Source organism: Brachionichthys hirsutus, chromosome 17 (assembly GCF_040956055.1).
Source record: "Brachionichthys hirsutus isolate HB-005 chromosome 17, CSIRO-AGI_Bhir_v1, whole genome shotgun sequence".
Classification (NCBI taxonomy): Eukaryota; Metazoa; Chordata; class Actinopteri; order Lophiiformes; family Brachionichthyidae; genus Brachionichthys; species Brachionichthys hirsutus.
Genome location: NC_090913.1, coordinates 8,107,756 through 8,129,939, shown reverse-complemented (window position 1 = coordinate 8,129,939; position 22,184 = coordinate 8,107,756). Strand labels below are relative to the sequence as shown.

General features: G+C 43.5%; 4 protein-coding genes across 4 annotated transcripts; 1 reads left to right on the top strand and 3 right to left on the bottom strand.

Annotated features, from left to right (window-relative positions):
• Positions 1–2,042: 2,042 nt before the first annotated feature.
• kpna7 (karyopherin alpha 7 (importin alpha 8)) lies at positions 2,043–5,883 on the top strand. Its single transcript, XM_068750604.1, has 12 exons — positions 2,043–2,108; positions 2,192–2,335; positions 2,406–2,491; positions 3,005–3,173; positions 3,333–3,432; positions 3,606–3,688; positions 3,871–3,957; positions 4,074–4,250; positions 4,339–4,572; positions 5,211–5,393; positions 5,475–5,621; positions 5,797–5,883. Exons 1-12 carry the CDS (start codon positions 2,043–2,045, stop codon positions 5,881–5,883), a joined length of 1,563 nt encoding a protein of 520 aa, XP_068606705.1.
• Positions 5,884–6,059: 176 nt separating this feature from the next.
• Positions 6,060–7,625, bottom strand: xpa (xeroderma pigmentosum, complementation group A). The gene is made up of 5 exons (XM_068751273.1): positions 7,286–7,625; positions 7,118–7,223; positions 6,830–6,992; positions 6,523–6,640; positions 6,060–6,440 (listed from the first exon to the last, which is right to left on the bottom strand). Exons 1-5 carry the CDS (start codon positions 7,539–7,541, stop codon positions 6,286–6,288), a joined length of 798 nt encoding a protein of 265 aa, XP_068607374.1. The 5' UTR covers positions 7,542–7,625; the 3' UTR covers positions 6,060–6,285.
• Positions 7,626–9,670: 2,045 nt separating this feature from the next.
• Positions 9,671–16,221, bottom strand: slc24a2 (solute carrier family 24 member 2). The gene is made up of 9 exons (XM_068750785.1): positions 15,301–16,221; positions 13,577–13,612; positions 13,229–13,340; positions 12,729–12,812; positions 11,729–11,808; positions 11,478–11,615; positions 10,983–11,072; positions 10,030–10,196; positions 9,671–9,920 (listed from the first exon to the last, which is right to left on the bottom strand). Exons 1-9 carry the CDS (start codon positions 16,219–16,221, stop codon positions 9,671–9,673), a joined length of 1,878 nt encoding a protein of 625 aa, XP_068606886.1.
• Positions 16,222–19,175: 2,954 nt separating this feature from the next.
• nansa (N-acetylneuraminic acid synthase a) lies at positions 19,176–21,964 on the bottom strand. The gene is made up of 6 exons (XM_068750840.1): positions 21,725–21,964; positions 21,097–21,312; positions 20,918–21,017; positions 20,534–20,688; positions 20,108–20,374; positions 19,176–19,999 (listed from the first exon to the last, which is right to left on the bottom strand). The coding sequence occupies exons 1-6, from the start codon at positions 21,854–21,856 to the stop codon at positions 19,790–19,792; spliced, it is 1,080 nt and encodes a 359-aa protein (XP_068606941.1). The 5' UTR covers positions 21,857–21,964; the 3' UTR covers positions 19,176–19,789.
• Positions 21,965–22,184: the final 220 nt, after the last annotated feature.

Sequence of the window (22,184 nt, the reverse complement as noted above, 5' to 3'; positions counted from 1 at the left end):
AATGGTTTAATATCGTGCAAGAATATTTAATGATTATTTACTAGCACAGGGCGACTTTTCAGTTAGCAGGGCGTAAATAATCTGCCTTGCTACTTCCTACTGAATTTTTCCATTTCCGGTGAGCATTCGGTGAAGGTATTTAGTTTGGAACAAGATGCTGTAGCTCAAACATTTTGTTGATGATCCAAAAGAGATCCTGGAATTTTGATCAGTCTGAAATGTTCAGTAATAGTGCAGTATATATGGAGCTTCAAAATGTGTTCCTCAATATCTCGGTTGATTATTGGATTATGGAATTTGACAGCCATGTAGGGTGGGGGTCTCTATCTCACCACCAAATTTCATCCGGATAGGATCCAGAATGACGATTGGAAAAGATATTGAATTTAAACATTGAAAACCCATTTATGGATTCAAAAATCTGTTAAAAAATACACAACTATAGGCTTTTTAATCATATTTATAATGAATCCTACAACTTATTTGTACCTTACTTTGCACTTTGTAACTTAACATTGCTTCATAACAAGGCATGGATTATTGAGAATTCATCTGATGACAGGCTTTCTTCTGCTTTTGGTCTTAACCAGATCTGGAGGATGATACAGCATCTGGATTTTTAGCATGCCAAATGTGTGAATATGCATCTCTCTGATGTCTGTCCAGATGTTTGGCAGGTAATGAACAGTGCATTACAGCCTCCAGAAAAAAAGAAAAAGAAATCCCAGCTGTACGGTTCTTTGATAATTCTTTGTGGGCTTGTCACAAATAATAATTTTAATTGAATTAGATACTATCCTTTTGATGTATCCACCCATGTATAGTATTTATAGAAATTTCACGTTTTCTCCATGGAATCCATAATGGAGCCGTCAAGACTTGAAGGTTATGAAATCTTGTGTGGTTGCAAAAATAAAATAATGTTCCTAGTCATCTGAGATACAGAGAGAGAGAGAGAGAGAGAGAGATACAAACATGATAAGGGTGACCTTCACTGAATCTGGTGGTAAAGCTTTATTCTGCACAATCATTGTCACATGGTCTCATAATCATGCGTGTGTGTGTGTGCGTGTGTTATCAAGTGATCAAGGAAGTGATTATAACTTGGTGGGGGGGGGGGGGGGGGGGGGACTGGGGAACTTCCACTTCAGCTGCTTTTTATTCAGCAATTCCTGGTTGTTGGGTTTTTTTTTTTACCGTGACATGATTGAGATAAAAGAATCAAATGCAAATATGCATTCATAGAAAGTGATTTATGCTGCAGCTCTGCTACTATAAAAGTACAGACTCAAATTCAAAGGATCCAAAAAAGCACAGCACATCAGATTTCATCAGTCACTTTAGCACACTTGCAGACAGACTGAATGCTACGTTATGCTGCCACCTACTGTCACAATCTGCATCAGCCGGTGAGAGCTTTCTCTCTCTCTCCTGATTTAGGGCCTGCAAGCCTGGTTAGTTTAACTTTTATTTCATCCTTCCTGTGTTTTTAAAAGTATTTAGTCTCTCTTGACTCCCTAGCCTCCCACCAGACCATTTTGGACTCTCAACTGGGTCCGTACAGGATTATCCTGGGTTTTTGATTTCCTGCAGGGGGGGGTCATAATTTGGCCTCTTAAATAATTTCACTCAGTATATTTTACTCATGCCAGTACTGCAACTACAATATTCGATATGTTCAAGGACAAAGTCAAGTCAAGTGATTCTGTTTTGTTTGCTGTCCTTATTTTAACGGAAGTTATCAAATGTTTATTTTCCAAAGTTTTTGTATGGAGATGATTAAATATGAACAATTCATCCTCCATGTATTTCAAGCCAGTGATTCGATCGTTGAAACAATGAATGAAATCCCAAATGCCGGAGACTTTGGTATATTGAGCCGCGATTGGATGAATTCTCAGAAGCGTCGCTTCAATCACGACTGATGAGATTCACCTGTGGCTTCTCCCGCGTTTATAACCTCCCCGTGGAACGTCACGGCGGCTCCCCACGCGAGCCGGTCGAGCAGAGAGGACGTCTTTCCCGTGCGTAAAGGCGCCGCCATGCCCACCGAGAACGTCGCTGCCCAGCGGCTCTCCAAATTCAAAAACAAGGGGAAGGATTACGCGGTAGGTCGATGCGTGAATTGACCAAAGTTGTGTATTTTTGTACTACTTTAATCCTGTTGCGCGCGTGAACACGCTTCCTTCAGAAACTGCGGGATAAAAGGATCTCCGAGTGCGTGGAGCTGCGCAAAGCTCAACGGAATGAAAGCGTTCTCAAGAGGAGGAACTTGACGCTGTCGTCGCTCCCGGATCCGGATTTCATCTCTCCGGGCCGCACTTCCAGAGAGATGGTCGGTTCGTAGGCTCCGGTAACGACTTCCTCCCGTTCAGTTCGGGCTTTAACGAGGCGCGTCTGTTCAGGCGCCGTCTTTATCCATCGAGGACATCATCAAAGACGTGAAGAGCGACTCCAGGGTGTCCCAGACCAGAGGATGCCAGGCGGCCAGGTGAGCCATCGGTTGGGAAGACGGTCGATCCTGAACTTTGGCACCAAAACAAATGTCCGAATACGCAGCCATAATCTTTCGCGAACTATATCATGATTAAAAAAAATACGGTATTTAAAATTCTTGCATTCGTCAGTTCCCAATCAAGGAATGGCCAAGTTAGATTGGATGCACGTCATGCGTGAGATTGGCTCTTCAGAAGGTTAAACATGGAGCCAAAGGTCACCAATATCTGGCTGTTTGTTCAATCAGTGTTTTTTCTTTCTAAATATCGGCTCCTTTAATGGCTGTTTCTGCATTTAATAATTTAATTTGCAAATGAATTCAATATTGTGTGAATCAGAATTTAGACTTGCAAGAAGCTTGAATGTTTTGAAGAGGATAAACTTCAGAGAACAACTGAGCTAATTCAGTATTTCTTGGCAAAGAAATTCCCGATTGAATAGCCCCTGATCATAATCGGTGGTGAACCAAAATAAAACGTGCCGTGTCGTTTCACCCCCCTCTGCTCAGGAAGCTGCTTTCTCAGGAGTGCAACCTGCCTCTGAAGGAGCTGATAGATGCAGGCCTGCTCTCCCGTTTCGTGTCCTTCCTGTGTATGGATGACGAGCCGACTCTGCAGTTTGAATCGGCTTGGGCGCTCACGAACATCGCTTCTGGAACATCTTGGTATACTCGACAGGTATCTGCGGTCCTGTGTAGCATCAAACAGTCCTCGTGATGCACTCGAATTTAGTTATAATAAATCTCACTGAGATTAAATGTTTGACCTCAGATCTGAACATTTGGCGGCTCTGAGGTTCATATGGTGCCTTCGGTGATGAATGTGTGTCTGTCTCAGGTGGTTGAGAACGGGGCTGTGCCTGCGTTCATCTCCTTGCTCTCCTCGCCATTGTTGCACATCAGTGAACAGGCTGTGTGGGCTCTCGGAAACATCGCAGGTAATTGCAAGAGACGTTCACGTTTCAAAAAGAACGAGACCTCGGTGTTGCATTCTATTGCCTGGACCTGTCGTTTAACCTTCATGTGACTATTCAGTCGAGACTTGACTCGAAGGTGCTCGTGACAAATGCTGGTTCAAATAAAGGGACCGTCGCTGTTGCTGATTTGACAGGAGACGGCGCGGCTTATCGAGACATTCTGATCGAGTGCAATGTTATCCCGGCGTTGCTTTCCCGCATTTCTCCCGACACACCAGTAAGTATGACTTTACAAGGCATGTCCAAATGTAAACCATATATAATCTTTCACAATACTACACATCATTGATCATTCATTTGACGTTGAGTGCTTTGAGGGGTATGAAGCAACAAATGTCACAAAATAGAGACGGACTGCTACCGTAAATTAACTTGTTGGTCCTAATCTCTCCGCTCCAGGTCGGCTACCTTCGTAATCTTACATGGACATTGTCAAACATGTGTCGAAATAAGAATCCGTGTCCACCATTGTCTGCAGTCCAGCAGGTAAGTAACAAAGGCTGAGTACCGGTGATTAAACAATCGAGTTGAGTATTATTCCAGAAATGTGTTCTTGGCTTCGGTGCCTGATCTTTGGTCGCCTGTGTTTTTATTGCTCCCAGATACTTCCGTCTCTGATACAGCTCCTGCATCTTGGTGAAAAAGACATCGTGTCTGATGCATGCTGGGCAATCTCGTACCTCTCAGATGGTGACAATGATCGTATTGAAGTTGTGGTGAAAACCGGTATTGTCCCTCGGCTGGTGGAGCTCACTGGCCACAACCAGCTTTCTGTCATGGTGGTTCTCTTTGGTTCTTGAAGTCCATTTTAAACGCACCGTACAAGCAAACCTTAAATATTGTCTTAACTTTCCTTTTGACCTGTAGACTCCAGCGCTGCGTGCCATTGGGAATATAGTGAGTGGTTCAGATATTCAGACTCAGATGGTGGTGGATGCTGGAGTTTTGAAAACCCTACCGGAATTGATGAGGCACCCAAAGCCGAGTGTGCAGAAGGAGGCCGTGTGGGCGTTGTCCAACATTGCTGCAGGACCCTTTAAGCAGATCCAACAGCTCATCGACTGTGGCCTGCTCCCCATTCTGGTAGACAAGCTCCAACATGTGAGTATAGCATGAACAGGGATCACGTTTCACTTGCTAGTTTGCTGGTGTGATTATATCAACAGGGACACTTTGGTCCCTAAATACGGGTGTGAATCAGGAGCTGCGGCGTCCTGTCACTGCCGTAGCACTTGTTTTATTGAAATGTGGCAGTTTACAGCTGGACACAATTATAGAAGTCAGCCGGAGCTGTGTGGCTTTTCCGAGTACAAAGGTTGGGTGCTGCAGATCTGCCTTTAGCTTAGGATACAGTGGCCTATCCTCCACGAAGGGATGATTCATCCCGAAATGTCCTGTGCCCCATAGACATTCCGTTATCTAATCCTAGCGTTTCTCAAACCTTGTTTTAAATGACAAAGTTGGCATTTCTAAATGTTTTAATATGCATGCATGTTCTAGAATTTGGCCACATTAGCAGACAAAAAGCCCGTTGTCTACTCGCAAGTAGAAGTTGACACGTCTCTCTGGCTCTCGTTTACTGAAATTGTTTGCCACTTCCATTTTGCGAAGGCAGGAACTCCAGGAGAATTTTATTAAAACAAAACTTGGCTTTGATCAAATTTAGTACACATGATGCATAGTTTTAAAGGATGTGTACAGATGTTGAATGATGGTGAAGATACAATACTCAATCTCAGGGGGACTTCAAAACTCAAAGGGAGGCTGTGTGGGCAGTAACAAACATCACCAGTGGGGGCACTGTGGAGCAGGTGGTCGCTCTGGTGCAGAGTGGAGCTTTGGAGGCAATCATCAACCTGCTGCAGGTCAAGGATGTGAAAGTCATCTTGGTAATACTGGATGCCATCAGCAACATCTTCAAGGTGAACAGTTTCTTCTTCTAAATTGTCTTAGATTTGATGCAGCGCTTGGCAGACGATGGCGTTCTGGTTGTGTGTTTTCAGGCTGCAGAGAAGATGTGTGAAACGGAGAAACTCTGCCTGTTGGTTGAGGAGCTGGGGGGGCTGGACCGCATCGAGATGCTGCAAAACCACGACAATGAGATGGTGTACCAGGCTGCGCATAACCTTATAGAGAAGTACTTCTCTGATGTAAGAGGGCATTTAATTGACAAATTCCAGCTCAAAGGGGGCTTTTTGCAGCTTTTGCAAAATCTAGTTTCTTTAAAAGTGAACTTATCCTAATGAGAAAGTAACCCTGGAGGGGCATCATGTCCTGAGTTTTGGTTCGCAGCATTTCACTAAATGTGTTCTCCTTTTCTTCTAGGTGGAGATTGAGGAAGTTGAGGTCAACACAAAAGAGGATGCGTTTGTGTTCGACACCCCTGATGTTAAGAGAGCCTTTGAATTTTAAATGTTTCCTACTGCCAAATTCTGAATAAATAAAATCCTTCACTATGCTACGGTCTTTGTGCACTGCATTGATCCAGTCATTGAGCCCCTGCATGAACATGGTCATTCAGGAATAGGACAAAAATCAAGTGCCCTATCCGAACAGGTGCTTACTGTTGCAGTGATGAAACAGATAAACATGGCCTATTCACCCTTTAATGAAACATAATGCGGACCTCAAATCAGTGTACATTTATCAGTTTCAAGCTTAAACGTCTTTGCATTCTCAACATTTTACATTATCCCAACTTTTTTGTGAATTGAGGTACAAAAAAACCCCAGGATGTTAATTTGTCCATTTACTAATGGAACATCGCTGGACACCATCGCCCGGCAGGCCGAACGCGTCGCCGTGTTGAACCCTCTACATTTTCTCATAGCTGAGTTCATGACCACAAGTCGTGCAGGTTTTCCTGTAGAGGTCCTCCTCCGGATCCACCGCCTCCTCTGGCCCGTACTGATGTCGGTGAACGCTGGTGTCTTTGGTCCACGTGCTGCTCCTCACTGCCCTGCGCAGCTCTGACACACACACAAAGTTGATCAATAAGTTGCCAATAATCCTGCAGCCACACATTATTTTGGGCTCAAGCGGTTAACCGACCTTTGATTTTCTTGTTGAAGCGTTTTTGTTTCTGCACCTCTCGAGTCTCTTCCCTCGTCTCCTTGGCCTCCTCCAGGGCCTCGTCCGATCCCCACACCTCCATGCATCTCTTCTCCACCTGGACACCCAAATGCAGAGCCCTTAAAAACACACGCGCTGTTGGGGCCTTACATGGTACAAAGTTCGAAACAAAGAAAGCCATTTCACTGGGCCTCAGAGGCTCAGTTTGAGACTACCCGACCAGCATGTTTTACTTGGTTATTTTCATTACCAAAAAGTGCGATATACGCATCTCTCCAGTCCGTACCTGAAGTTTGAGGTAGAGTTTCATGTCTCCCCAGTGTGGGTTATGAGGGTTTTTCTTCAGCATGAACCTGAGTGGAGGTTCTCTCTTGTCCAGGTCGCAGTCCTTCAGCAGGTAATGCTGCTTGGCCTCACTTCTGGATATCAGCTTATGTGTCTCATTGTCTCTGAGTGTGTGCGTGTGCGTGGGTGGGGGGCAAAAAAAAAAAAAAAAGCTTCACTGTTAATCCACGTGATCCAACTGCAAGAAAAATAAGATTTCTGAAATATTAAGGCAGAAGTCAGGACAGACCTGCACTTGTCACAGACACACAGGTCGAAGCTGTTACTGAGGTGAGAGTCCATGAAGGGCTTCTGACAGGCTTCACACACCAAGTAGTCCGGCTCGATCACTGGAGCTGGAGGCAAAGCAGACCGTAGGGCTAAATACCGACTCCGGGTCACTGGAACGCGTTCCTACCTGGCTGGTGCGCGACCTTCCTCGTCATCTGCTCCTCCACTCCGCCGTCCTCTTCCTCGATGAAGAAGCCGGCCCCAGAGTCGATGGTCTTGGACACTTTGGCCGAAGATGCGCCCTCCGCCTCGGACAAAGAACGGCTCGTCAGTCTCGCTTGACGGAGCATCAGCGCCCGCTGCCGGTTCCGCTCGATTTTAGCCCGCATCGCGGCAGAAAGCTCGGGTTCTGGACCCGGTTCCGAAGGATCCAGACCCTCCATGACGCTCTCTTAGATATCCATCACCTCATGCGAACGATTGAGACACATCCCAGCCGAAGAGGAGCGTCGGGCTGCTCTTGTGTCGCTGACATTCGGGGAAGCTTCCGGCTCCTTCTTCTTCTACTACTTTGTATTTTGAACGCGTTAAGCGCATTAGCGCCCCCCTTCGGTCTCAGTATGTAAGACACCAGAGATAAAAGTCACGTGATTGGTTCTGTTTGCTTTATAGTTAGCAGGAATATGCAATCATTTGCTTCAATTCTTCCTCAGATGAAGTGAAAGCAAATGTTTTCAGAGGCTACAATAAGAGATTCTGCTTATAAAATGTAGAATGTATTTTTAGATCATTTTTAGATCCCCTGGGTTTCTTGAAAATTGGATTATGTCATACCAGTGTACAGGGTATAGCCTTCTTTCAGCTCTTGTGTTTTATTTTAATTGTATTTTTAAACTATGCCCCCAGTCTTCTTTGGCTGTTTGGGTGAAGGTTGAGAAGTTCCAGAAGTGTTTTCGTGTTCTCAGAAATTTCTTTTTATTGTATTTAAATGAGTTTTATTGAACAGAAGCAGACGGGCGACTACGACCTTTAGTGGTTTGTCCTGAGGTGTTTGATGAATCCCTGCTGCATCACACTGATTATTGCAGCAGGCCATGCATGGGATGCTGCTGTAAGAGGCTTGTGCTAAAGTAAAGCAGATCACATCCTGATGAATGACACTGCAAATCTGATGGGCGCGGTTTGGCAGTAAGAGGGAGGAGACCTAATCCTCACCTTTGAATGATTTAAAATTCTGTAAGACATGGGTGGCGCAGTGTGTTGCGCTTTTAACCCTTGCTAGAGTAACTGTCCCAAGGTCAGCAGCTACTGCACGGATCTTGAGTTCATATTCTGAGTTCCAATTTGAACCTGCTGGTGCATCTGACTTATCACTGACCATCAACTCAAAACAACAGTGAAAATGTTTTAATTTATTTTATCATATAGCACTTTATACAGCGATGAATAATTATAATACAATTCAAGTAGCATATGAATACAGTTCCATACATGAAAGGGAAATACAAAAGCGTTTTACCATTGGATACTTTTAAATGCACCCATATGCGCATTTCTCACATTCACAAGATTTATCAAAACAAGAAATATTTTTTGAAATGATGCTGCAAAGACGGGTTACAGTCTAAGAAGTGAAACGTAAAAACCTAAAACACATTTTTAACATTGCAAGATAATTGATAGCTGGTGTAAAATTTGGGGAAATTATTTTCATATTAATTTAAACATTAATTTGTTTTAATTTTAGAAAAGATGAAGACACAAAATCAGAATAAAAAAAAAGGGTGGTATAGTGGTTATTCAAACAGGAAAATCTGGTCCAATTATTTTAAAAAAAAGAAGTGTTTGTTAAAGAAAAAGGAAAAGGGATTCATATCCAAATTGAGACCTGAGTGCATTTGCGTGTTATTTGGTAACAGATGGATTGAAAATAAAGCATGATGTCCTTAAACAAAACGTACAGTTTCTGAGATCACAAAGCTTTTCTGAACACCTGACATTTGTCTTTCATCAACGTTGGTGGATGATGGCAAGAACACAGCTACAATCTAACGGTGTCTGCTATGGACTGTCCCAGTATGTTAGGAACTTACTAGTCTTTTTTTCAGGGTTTTGCTTGCCTTTAATTAGGATCTTGTTCAGTCCCCATATCCAGTTCATATGCTTCACTTGGATGCTGATTACATGAGGAGTGGCGGTAATTTGTGCATTTCAACATATAATCTCTTGTGACCTTCAGTGGAAATATCCATGCCTAGCAGCTTGTTCAGCAACGCAAGCAGCAACTACTGAATATAACGACAAACAGTCCCTTCTGTTGGGTGGCAAAATGACATGCAGGCTTGTGTGCCACTGCTGGGCGGCTGTGTAATCGGCTTTGTCGATCTGTATCTACTGTGTGTGTGTGTGTGTGTGTGTGTGTGTGTGTGTGTGTGCAGCGGTCTTGTCCGTGCAACAGACACGAGACAGTCTGTGTCTCTACGAGCATGCTTTTCCACAGCTGCAGGAAATCACAGCACACCTGTGCACTATTACACTTAGTTTGTGCTTTCTGACAATCAATCGTTCTTCCTCAGACGGTGACGGGGCAGATGATGATCTTGTCCTCCAGCATCACACTGACCACGAGGAAGACAAAGTACAGCAAGAACATGAAAAAGCCCAGCAACTTGCTCATTCTCCACTTGCAGGCCGCAATGGATATGATGACGAAGAGGAGCATAATGAAGAGGAGGACGATGGCACAGAACAGGCCGTTGCTGCTCACCTCCACTGCTTTAAAGTCATTGATGATATGGTAGAGTAGCCAAGGGAAAGGCAGCCTGGAGGGGGGGGGGGGCGAGGAGACAGAAACATGGCAGAGGGGAGTCATTTATGACGGATGGAGAGGTCCAAAGCTGGTGTGTGTTGCCTGCTGTTTGCTGGACTCACCCCACAGTGATGTCAAAAATGTTGGAGCCCACCGAGCTTGACACGGCCATGTCACCGAGGCCTTTTCGTGCCACAATCACACTGGTGATCAGGTCAGGGATTGAAGTACCAGCTGCTAATATGGTCAGACCCATTATCTCCTCTGTGACCCAGAAAGTCTCTCCAACCTGAGAGGAAGAAAACGTTGCTCATGGCCCCCCCCCTCCTCCCTGCACCACAGTCATGTTGTGGTTCCTCTAAGGCTAATCTGTGCGTTGAGAATGCATTCATACATGTGGAGATGTATAATGTAGCATGTGGGCGTTTGGACTACGTGTACCCCCCCATGTGGACTCCGGTGGACTCTTGTGACACAGCAAAATCTCAGTTTTAATGTTTTGAGTCACAGTTTGGAAAATTCATCCAGGTTTTTGCATTTTTATATCTCGCATATAAAAACCAAAACTAAATGAGGCCAAACTTCGTTGGCATGCGGGAGGTTATGAAGAAATGAAATGGCGACTGGAACAGAGTTTCTATGAGTTTGGAGGCAGAACCATGATCCATATAATATTTTTTTTTATATTTGCATTGCTTCTTTAATGCGCCACTGTGTCTGGAAGAGAATTTAAAAGGTGTGAGACCAGTAATCTGATGAATGATTAAGGAATAGTCATTACACCCCGATCAATAACATGCCATCCCTTCACAAATCAATTTTATGCATACTCTGCAGCAATGGGAGCCCAAAAATAAGATAATTTGTGTCTTCTATGACCTTGTACACATTTGTCCACCTGCTTCATGCTTTTGCATTTGCTGCCTTAAAATAGAGCCTAACAATAGAGCAGCTTAGACATAATTAGCTGCTTTGGTTCAACTCAAAAGAACACCGTAGGACGGCTACATGTGGCCCACAGGAATCCAGCCGGGGTGTGTGTGTGTGTGTGTGTGTGTTTAGTAGTGTGTCGTACCTGGTGAGCCAACCACACCATCAGGTAAGAGAAGATAGCGATCCAAGAAATGGAGCCAATGAAAGTGACTGGGAAGAACCTTTCTGAAGACTGAAAAGGGAAATATAATTTAGAATTTGCACATCTGTAAAATCACCCACGTGATCTCTCTTGTCTATTACATTTTTAAAGTGGAGGCTTAACGTTTGTTGATTGGTTGTAGGTGTACAAGAAATGCCTGTATTTTGTGTGAACAATTCACCTAAGCTGCATATTTTTGGAGGTGGAAGGGAGCCGGAGAACCCGGAGATTTTATCAGTCCATTGTAGGCCTTGTCAAATTACTTTGAACAAAATCTGTTCATAATTTGACATATAAATCTTATTCAGAAATTTGAATGGCTTCATTGTGTTATAAATCATTGTGATGGGAATATAGATTTCTGTCCGGCATATATTTAAAATGCGTTGAATATCAAAGTTTGTGCACTCTGTGCACGAGTGTGTGTGTTGTCACCTCTCTCCTGACGTCAGGCAGCGTGAACCACAGTGGAAGCACGATGGGCAGAATGAAGAGGTAGGTCATCTGCTTCCTGAGGGTGTTGGGCCAAGCCAGGCTTAGAGGCTGATCTTCATCCTCCTCTTCCTCGTCACCCTGAGGAGAAGTTCGTTTCATTTCATTAGCTGTGCATATTTATCAAAAAGCATTTTTATACGAAAGTTGTGAAAACAGCCTGACAGATATAGGAGGAAAGATAAACGTGATACCTCATCTCCTCCCACAACCCCGTTCATGGGCGGCGTGACTTCCACTGCAACATTTGTGCTGTTGGGGATCTTTTTACCGGCTTGAGGAAAGAAAAAGCAGACAGAGAAGCAAGCGAAAGAGATAAAGTTTAAACAGAGTTGAAGGGAAATGAATAGTGGTGGCCTAATGACACTGAAAGAACGGCTGAAACTTACAATTTTCTTTTCTTGCAGGCAGTGTCTGGGCTCCTAAAGAGAGAAAGGAAATATGCTGTTACACCTCTAGATAAAACGGCGAGGATTTCTTGGTGTCTTTTGACATTTTCTTTTCACGTCTCAAAGGAAAAGACACATTTCTTCTTCAGGCATATTTTACTGGTTGGTGGGAATTTACGCATCCAATTTGTTTCAGATGCAAATAAAAATCCGGAGCCACTTGTTTTAAATCTTTCAAGCAAGGTTCTGGGTTTGATTTGGAATAAGGCCATGATTGGCGACTTGTTTAGGGTGTGGCCCACCTCTCTCACCCATATTCGGCTGGGATAGGCTCCAGCACAACCTGTGACCCATATCTCAGATAAGCGACTAAAGACAAAGATGAAAGAATCTTGTCATATAAATCACAGATGACATGTGTAATGATGCACCCATTCATTTATCAACACTACTATACTTTCAAATCAACGTTCTCCACTTCACCCTGTCCTTTGCATTGTCCTCCCCAACATCAGTGCTCTCATGTCCTCCCTCACTACGTCCATGTATCTTCTCCTGGGTCGACCTCTAGCCCTGTTCCCTGGCAGTTCCATCCTCAGCATCCTTCTACCAATATAGTCCCCGTCTCTCCTCTGGACATGTCCAAACCATCAGTCTGGTCTCTCTGACCATGTCTCCAAAACGTCTAACCTTCACTGTCCCTCTTATTGCCTCATTTATAATCCTATCCAACCTGGTGACTCCCATTCATTTATCAATAGCATTTTTAAATTGATTAATTAGTTGATTTTTGAGCAGCACTCACCTACACCGTTGGCATTGATAGCGTCTTCTTTAAATTTCTGCTTGGCCATTTTGTGAAGGATCGACGCCTTGTCTCTGAAGGCCCCTAAAACAAAAGAATCTCTAATCAATTTGATACAGTCTCCTAAAAACGTGCTCATGCATACAGAAGCTCTGCGATGGGATGACTTTACAACTGGAAGAAACTGGTTAGGGTGCAGGCACACGAAGAATTAGAAAGCGGTTGAAAGAACAAATACTTTTTTTCTATAATAACTCACTTTAGACAATATTGTGTGTAAATATTTATCGTACCAAAAGCTGTCTGTATTTTAAACATCATCTTTAACAAAAGACACTTTTTGCTTTGTTTTGTTTGACTCTCTAAAACATATTTCATATGCATATGTGACTTTAGTCTTTGGGACACTCAGGTAATTGATGCGTTTCGTGTTTCTGTGATTCTCTTTATATGTTTGTCTAGTTATTTATTTTTTTGTCTACTTGTTTGTTTATATGCACCTTCATCACTGAGGGGGTCCAGCGTGTGGATCATGAGCTGGAAGATGCTGTTTCTCATGAGTGAGTTGTGCAGCGAGGCACAGCTGCCCTCTCTCTGAAGCCTCGGTTTGGCCTAACACGAAAGAAACATATAACGTTAACATGTTCATTAGAAGGTGCACATTTGACATTATTCACAATAGTTAAGTCCTTGTGGAACCACCCAGGACCTAATCCTAAATAATATGGGTGGAGACAAACATACATCACGGTGAGAAGTTATCGAAATTCAATGTAGCAATATTAACCTTTGTCTTTAATTGAGACTGACATACAGTGTCGTGTAAAAAAAAAAGAAAAAAAACTCACCATCAGCTTGTTCTCATCATCTACAGGGTCCTTTACCTTCATAAGAAACAAAAGCAAACATAGGAAAGCAGGAAAACCTGAACATCTTCACTCGCTTTTTCTGTCCCCATCATTTCATACAGATACTGTCTGCACTGCAATCGGTGCACAAAATGTAAAACATGCACTAAAATATGCACACCAAAACACAGACACACACGGAGCCTGTTATGAGGATGGCTGCATGCCAAGGAACAAGGGCTCAGTCTTTTTTTCTTCTGTGATCTGCTGATTCCTGCTCTCTCCAGGAGCATCTGACTATTATTAGTGGTTCTAATGGGATTGAGGGCATTAATCTGGCGGGATTATTTAGCAGTTACCAACACACGAGGGCAAGGCAGTTGGACATCAAGTGTTGGACTGACAGAAAGAGAAAAGCTGATCTTGGCTGGAGGTGAGACAGCCTGAGGAACAGCTGATCCCCAGAAGGGCAGAAATGTCAAGTAGCGCAGCAACACGGATATATTTCTTCTTTAAAGTAGAACTCAGCATATATGTATGCTATTTCTATCCTTTCTTTCCTCTTGTAAACAATTAGCATATATGGGGGAGGAGCTTTAACACAGCTATAACCATATATATAGAACTTATACTGGCCCGAATCACGAGTGCAAAAGTAACTGGCTCTGTTTAATAAGTGTCCTCAGTTACGATTGCATCCAAACAGTTTGTTCTACATTTTGGAGTTCAGGACACTTTATTTTCCTGTAGGAAAAAAAAAGAATAAATGCAATCTGCATTTAGTGTTTCTGCAAAAAGCAAAAAAAAGCAAAAACAAAAGGGGGGAGTCAGATATTGTGTATGGACCCCCCCCCCCAAAGAACTGGTGATGGGCGATGATGTAGGCTAAAGGCTAGCGGCACTCAGAACAACCTGCCGTTGTATTTTTCAGCGGATGTGAGCAACCTATTACACTCATACTGCACACACAGAACGTCTTCTATACGTGTGTGTGTCCATCATTTGCCCCACACTATTTATAAGCACTGCTAGAGAAAGGGCAAACAACACAATCAAGAGACATCTTTTTCCAAAGATGAGGGGAGCTGAGGGCGGGAGCGGCTGATGACAGTGAAGTCTCAGTTTTTGATTTGCTGTGTCATACAGGATGCATAATACAGACAGTCAATGTGTTGTGTTGACATGCTGCATTGTCATTTAGTGTTATCTTGCTAGATAGGGAACAGCTCCCAGAGCAAAAATATCAAACTTCAATAAATAAACTGATCGCAGCATTTTGATCAAACGTTAAAGAGACTTAGAGACTCTCATGCTTGCGTCGTTACGTCCACCCAAAGTGTACAGATGACTCTTTGGCTGACGATGACGAGCTTCAAAACTGGTCGGCGGTTGATCAATCGACATTTTGCATGTAGATAAAGCGAGGATGAAACTTGTGTCTTAGTCAGCACCTAAAGGTCTGTCCATGTCCTGGCAGAATTTGTCTGGTCAGCTCTCTGTTTTAATACCCAACCTACTTCCTGTATCATAAAGACCTCTCGGGGTCCTCCAGTTGGATTCTTGACATCTGTAAACTGCAATAGTTTCATTCTGAACTCGGTTAAACAGTACAATATAGTCATGTCAAGGGTGGCAAAGGTTCAGTGGACAGATGGGATTGGATAATTAATAGGTGGGTGGATGAATGAATGGATGGATGGATGGATGGATGGAGTCAAGCTCACCTTGGGTGGTGCCTCCAGTTCGTCCACCTGGTTGCTGATCAGTGTACTCTTGATGAAAAATTCTATTCTGGCATTGAACTTCATGAATGTCACGTAGCAGGTGTAGCACATCAGCAGGCCGATGCTTTCCCCCACGCTGATTTGATTATCCAGAAAAAAATAGATGAGCATGAGCAAGCCGATGATGTAAAACGAGACGTCCCTGAACAGAGGCCACCAGGTGAGGTTCAGCACCTCTTTGGAGAACAGGGCGCACATCCCGATCACAAACAGGATGTTGAAGACAGCGGAGCCCACGATGGTGCCGATGCCCACGTTGCTGTGGGAGATAAAGATCCCGATGACAGAAGTGAAGAGCTCCGGTGCCGAGCCACCCGCCGCCATGAAGGTCGCCCCTGCTACATCATCGGAGATCTCCAGCTTCTCCGTGATGACGGTGAGTGCAGGAACGAAAAACTCATCACAGACGATAGCTAAGGCTATGAACATGTACAGCATGCCGAACATATGAAGCACCACGTAGCCTTCGCGTCTTTCCTCGATGCTGAAGTAGTCTATTGGGTAGTCCCCGTGATTCATCGCTATCTCAGACGATTGCATGGCCACCGGCGTGTCCTCTGGCGTAGCTGAGAGGTTGTCGTGCAGCAGAAGAGTCCTCCGGGGCGCCGATGCCCCCGCCGAGCCCACCACGGCCGACTCCAGCTCCTTGGCCACTGTTGTAGCCAGCGACCAGGCACTCCACGAGAAGAATATGCAGACGGCCGCCAGGCTGAGAAAGAAGCCTAGAACCCGTTTGGGCCGCAGCTTTCTTTTGACGCCATGGTAGTAGCGCTTACTGCAGCTGCTGCGAGGGCCCAGAAACGGCGCAAAGCTCGAGGAAGCCATCGTGTCTTGAGTCCTTCCGGGTAGCAGGAGATCCATGGCGTTAGGTGCAGGTTGTCAGGCAGAGTCCGTCTGGAATCTTTTGGGGCTTTGGGTTTACCGATTTGTTTGCATAGCGCTCCCCGGGCTAAACACAACGGAAGACCTGCAATCTGATTCCAGGGTCCAGCCCATTGAAAGATTTCCTCATAGTACTGCAAGAAAAAAAAAGTTTTGTTTCAATGCCAGTGGGTGAACCTTTCTCTGTCATCTTACAGACCTTGTTATGGTGGTGGAAAGTAATTCATTAAACACTTTTCTACATGACTGTTGCTATTTATAGTTCATAGGTACATTTTGGGCATAAAACATGATCTATGTACTTTGGTACTTCATGCAAACGGTTGCATGTAGTATCATATTTGGGTCTGCCAGAGAGATTTATTAATGACACATGATGAATGACATCTGGCACAATTATGCATACATTCATTTAAACTTATAATACATATCATATTATAATTACGCGAGAGTCTGAAATATTTAAAGCCTTTTATTTACCTGGTCCTGGAATCACTATATTGAATAGTAGCAGTATTTATAGCAGTGATTCTGTTACTGTGCCGTGGTTTTCCTGACAGAACGAGCGGTGCGATCTCTCCCTTAAGTGAAGCTTGAACATTAGCGAAAGCTCATTAGGAAGCTATTTAATCCCTGAGGAGATATGCTCAGATTAGCCTCGGGCCCTGCACAAAGTCAAAAAGTAAGAAACCAGCTAAAGTATTTGTGAATTAATATAAATAAATGTAAATGTGAAACCAAATGAGAGCTGAGGATTCCTCAGGACTGAGACGCCGATGAGAAGAAAACATCAACGTTGAAAGTGCGACAAACAAGTTCTAAACAATGCCCTCGTTATTTGAAACCCCAATTAATCCATTTATTTATTTCAGAACTAGCATTTAGGAATTAAATTGGACTCTATTAGGCCATAAAAGCTGAGACACAGTACCGTTACACACACACACACACAATATATTTTTTCTCATACCGCTCTTGGAAATGAAGATGAAGCACTCCAGCAGGCATCACATCAGGAGTCTCCGCATGGATATTCCACCAAAATGAATCCCGGAAAGATTCCGACGGCTGAAGGTCCCAGCAATAAATCCTGGGTGAGATTTTCTAAGACATCAGGTCAGAAGACGAGGACCAAGGGCTCCTCCCTCCCGCTCAGTGTTCCTCCCCCCCCTGCAGCATCTTCCCATTACCCATCACCGCCCACCCCACCCTCAAGTGTGATGCATCATTATTTACCATCCACACAGCCAAGCCATTGGATCTTACACAATGACTGGTTTATGGGACTGAAGCTTATTGTGCTGAGATCATCGAGCTGGTTTCAGAGTCCACTTTGGACTGACAGAGTAACATCAAGCTTTTTTTTTTTTCTTGCACATCTTCATCTAAGCATGAAGGGTCAAAATCCATTTGTAGTATTTTTTTTTGGCGACTAATTTCTTTTTAAAGATCTTGCAAAAGTAGAGGATGTTAAGATTGCACATGGAAAGCGTTAGTTTTTCCCTTTCTTACATGAACACAGATGGCAGCGGATGCACCGACTCATGAGAAGCAATCATGCATTCCTGATCTGTAACACAGCATGAAACGTCTACTAATGTAGGACTTCAGATTAGAAGTGATGGAAGATAAATCTGATGTTAACTAATGTTTAAAAAGAATGAAATTCATCCTGCATTCACATCTTAGAATATTATTCCTTTACAGATCAAATATTTTGGTTGAGCAATACGTGTGTGTGTATGGGGTGGGGGGGGGGGGGGCACAGTTGCACACATTATGCCAGGTCAGGCTGTCCGTGTGAGAACTGTAATCTTACCTGAGTTCAAATGCGACCTGTTCTCTTACATTTACCGTCATTAATAGAGTGTTACGTCTACTGTGTGTGTGTGTGTGTGTGTGCATGTGCGTGTGCGTGTTGCACAGGTGCTTTACCTCAGTCAGAACTCAGTATTCGGGCCACAGTTTCTATATTGAGGGCTAAACCTGTTACCTAACTGACCAAACTAACCTCCCCCTCCTTAGCAGCAGGCTGAGGTACATCGCTTGCAGGAGTTGAAATAAAAATAACTCCTTCGGCGTGCAGAAGAAACAAACCGTGAAGTTTGGCACGCGTCTCTGATTCCATATTCAAAATGTGCTTCTCTGACTAAATATTAAGCTCGATGTTGGAGTTACTTTTAAAAGATGCAGTCTGTTTAGAAAATCCACACAAATATTAAGTAGCCCGCTCATTGCCGGGAGGGTTAGGGTTGATTCGTTTTTGTTTTTTTACATTAGACATCAATTTTCGCGGTTAATTTAAGTGTCAGATGTATTTTCGATCCCGGTGAGAAGTCTTTCACTTTGTTAAAGCTCTTTAAGCAGGCAGAGAAAAGTGACAGAGGCAGCTTTTCATGTGCTTCTGCGAAGCTGGGATCAGCAGCAGCTTACTGGATAAAGATTGTGCCTTGAAAGGGAGGGGAGGGGGGGGGGTCATTAGTAAGTAGTTATAAATAAAAGCATCATGGCTACTTCTCTAAAAGTAGTTTTCATACTCATGGCTGCTCACAAAATCCATTTAATATACTGTAGATTCATTTTGAGATAGATTTTTTTTTAAAAAGAGGAACGGTTTTCTCAAATCTGTTCATAAATGAATGACCGGTGTGGTTTTTACTGCCTTCAGTGAACACATTTGTTTTAATATTCAGTGCTCGATGACAGCTAATGGGCTAAATGAAGTCAGTCCCCGTTGGTGGTCAAAGCATCAGTATCTGAGCCGAACAGCGAAACCCATGATGCAATGAAACGAGACTCAGTTTCAGACAGACAGCTTTTCATGATCTCGACTGGAATCCTCTGATCCTCGGCTACACAGAACTGCAAGAGGCCTTTGCAGCAGAGAACGAGTTGATGTAGAAATTCAGTCAGATAACAAAATATTAATGCCATTTCATTTTAATATCCGTTGGATGTACAGTGTACATTTAAAACCTGTTTACTGCCTTAAATTGAAATTATCAGAGGGGCTGATTATTTTTATTTTTGCCATGTAGAGTTTGTGGCGGTTTAAAGAAAGAGCCCCATCTAGTGGTGCAAATTAAACATAAAAATATCAAAACTACAAGCAGTCATCTTCGCCAACATTTTGCAATTCTAGTGTTTGATCAGAACTAACTCTATATCATTTTAAGATGACCTTTCTATGCTCATTCCTAAACACTATATTTCTGACCAAACGGTGGTCAATCAATACATACATGCGTAAAAAAGGGACAATGCACATGTGGTTCTTCATAAACCTGACAGTTCTTTGGACTTTATGCAGCATCTACAGGACTTTTATTTTGTTCCTCTCAAAAAAGCATCACCAACAGAGACATAGTCCCAGCTGTGGCATAATTAAACTAATAACAAAGCACAGTCCAGGCAGTAAACAAGTTACTAAGCAACATCAAATTAAATCATCATGGCACATGTTTCATATAATATGCTCCTTCTGAATTATCCTCGGGGAAATCAGTTGAAACTGAAATGAAATTCCTTTTTCCACCCGAAGCCATTCTCAGCACTTGGTTCTCTTGCCGTAGCTCGCCACCACCTCTGGCAGGAGGCTTTCATCCTCTTCCACACCCTCCATCACGGTCTTACCAACCAGCTGGAAGATGTCCTCTGCTACGACACCCATGGGCTCGGCCACCTTCACCGCCAACATGTCCAGAGTCAGGACGGTTCCTTTGGGGATCTTCACCTTGGCTACCACGGACTTACCCAGCTGCATCAGGAAACAGGAGATGGAGGTTATTATTATCATTTTTCATATAGCACAACGAAATATTTCGGAAATGTCCAATGTCTTCCTTTAACATATTTCCGTGATCACCTTATCATGACATGGCTTTTCACACGGTAGCATCTGCTTGAGGCCCGTCCCCAACGCCCTCTCCACCAGCCGGACGGAACGAACCAGCTCGGCCAGCTCGGCGGGGTCCAGAGAGGCGGCATGGTCACTTCCTTTCCACGTCTTGTCCAAAGTGATATGACGCTCGATGACCTTTGCCCCCAGAGCCACAGCAGCAACTGAGATACTGTTCCCAGTCTCGTGGCCAGAATATCCGATGGGAATATCCGGGAACTCCTTCTGGTACTCCTGTTGGGGTTAGGGTGAGACAGGTGTTAATATTCAGTGTGTTCGAGGGAAAGATTGAAAACCAAATATTCAACATAACTTGAGATTTATTTTAAATAATCTATTGTTTCTATAATGACCTTTAGCTAAAGGAGATATATTTGATGCTATTTTCCTCACCGTTATCACTCGGAGGTTGACATCTTCGGCCTCCAGAGGATAGGCGCTGGTGCACTGCAGGATGGCAAAGTTCTGGTTGTGCTCCTTCACCGTTTGGTAGACCCGACGCATCGTCTCCATGGACTGCATCCCACTGGACACCACCATGGGCCGTCCTGAAACAGACGACAGTCTGATGAATCGTCAACACAAGGAGATGACAACATGAAACGGTATCGACAGATCAAAGGAATGATTTGTGAACATTTATCCATTAGCTAATCAACGTGCGTGCTAGTGGAACGTCAGGGGAAGCGTCTCGTTAGTGTTTATGTGGTTTCATGTGTTTTACATCTCATTTTATCCACTCTATGGTAACGTGGCGGGTGAAACTTCTTCCCTCACCTTTCTTGGCAGTCTTCTCCAGATAGGGAAAGTTGTTGGTGTCTCCTGAACCCACTTTGAAAAAAGGCACATTGAGTTCATGAAGGAACTCCACTGCCATCTAAAACAGAGGAAGTCGGGATTAAACTAAATTCAGATTCAAACGTCCTAAAATCTTCATCAAAACGTCTCGTTCTTACGTCATCCATCCCCGAGGCTGTGAAGAAGATCCCAACCTTCTCTGCATATTTCTGCAGTTCCCTGAACTGCTCATGGCTGAACTCCAGGTGGCGTTTGTGTTCTCCGTACGTTTTCCCCCATGAATGTTGAGAGGTGTATGGGCGATCCAAGGCTTTTTTATTAAATTTGTGCTCTAATTCACTCTTCTGGAATTTGGCGCAATCCGCACCACAGTCCTGTTGGATTAAAAAAAAAAAAAAAAAGAAGACAAGGAAGTTCAGAAAATCTTGAGTAAAAATGATTTTAAAAAGGTGCTACAGATTCCTCTCTGTCCAAGAGTTGATATTTCACTGTGCATTTCACACATAGATATAGATTGTTATTACCTTTGACAAGGACGTTATATTAAAAAAAAATTAAATTTGCAGGCTGGAGATGCATCCAAATGTTTTTTTATTTTATTTATTTATTCATTGATGTCAACAATGTTTGGATTAAAAACTACACAATGACACCCCCCTAAATTCTGACCTTTGCGTTGAATACATTCACCGATTAAGTTCTGCACGTGTGTCAATATTGCTAAAGAACATTATATATTTAAAACAAATCGGGTTCTAGTGAAACCAAATGGGTCCACTTTGTTACCTTAGCCACTTTGATCATCTTCTTGGCAATCTCGATGTCTCCCTGGTGGTTTTGTCCAATTTCGGCTATGATGAAGCACGGATGGCTGCCGCCGATCATTCTACCGGCGCACAGCTCAAACTCTAAAGGCATCTTGTTCACGGAGTAGAAGAAGCGAAAAGGCACTGCTCGGATTCGTTACTTGTATGGACCGGAACAGAGAATGTAGCGAGACACCGTTATAACGCAGGACATCCAGAATGGAGCTTGCACTTCCGCATTTGTGTGACACGTAATATCCGGATGTCCGTCATTTCCTTTAACAATAAAAACATTTTTAGTATGCTTGAATAACTTCCGAAACGGAACTGCAGCCTATCATTTCGATATGCACTCACTATTACAATCATATAACCATGTTTATAAATATAAATATAAATATATATCGCAATTTAATGATCGGACCTTGTATGTGGTCTGT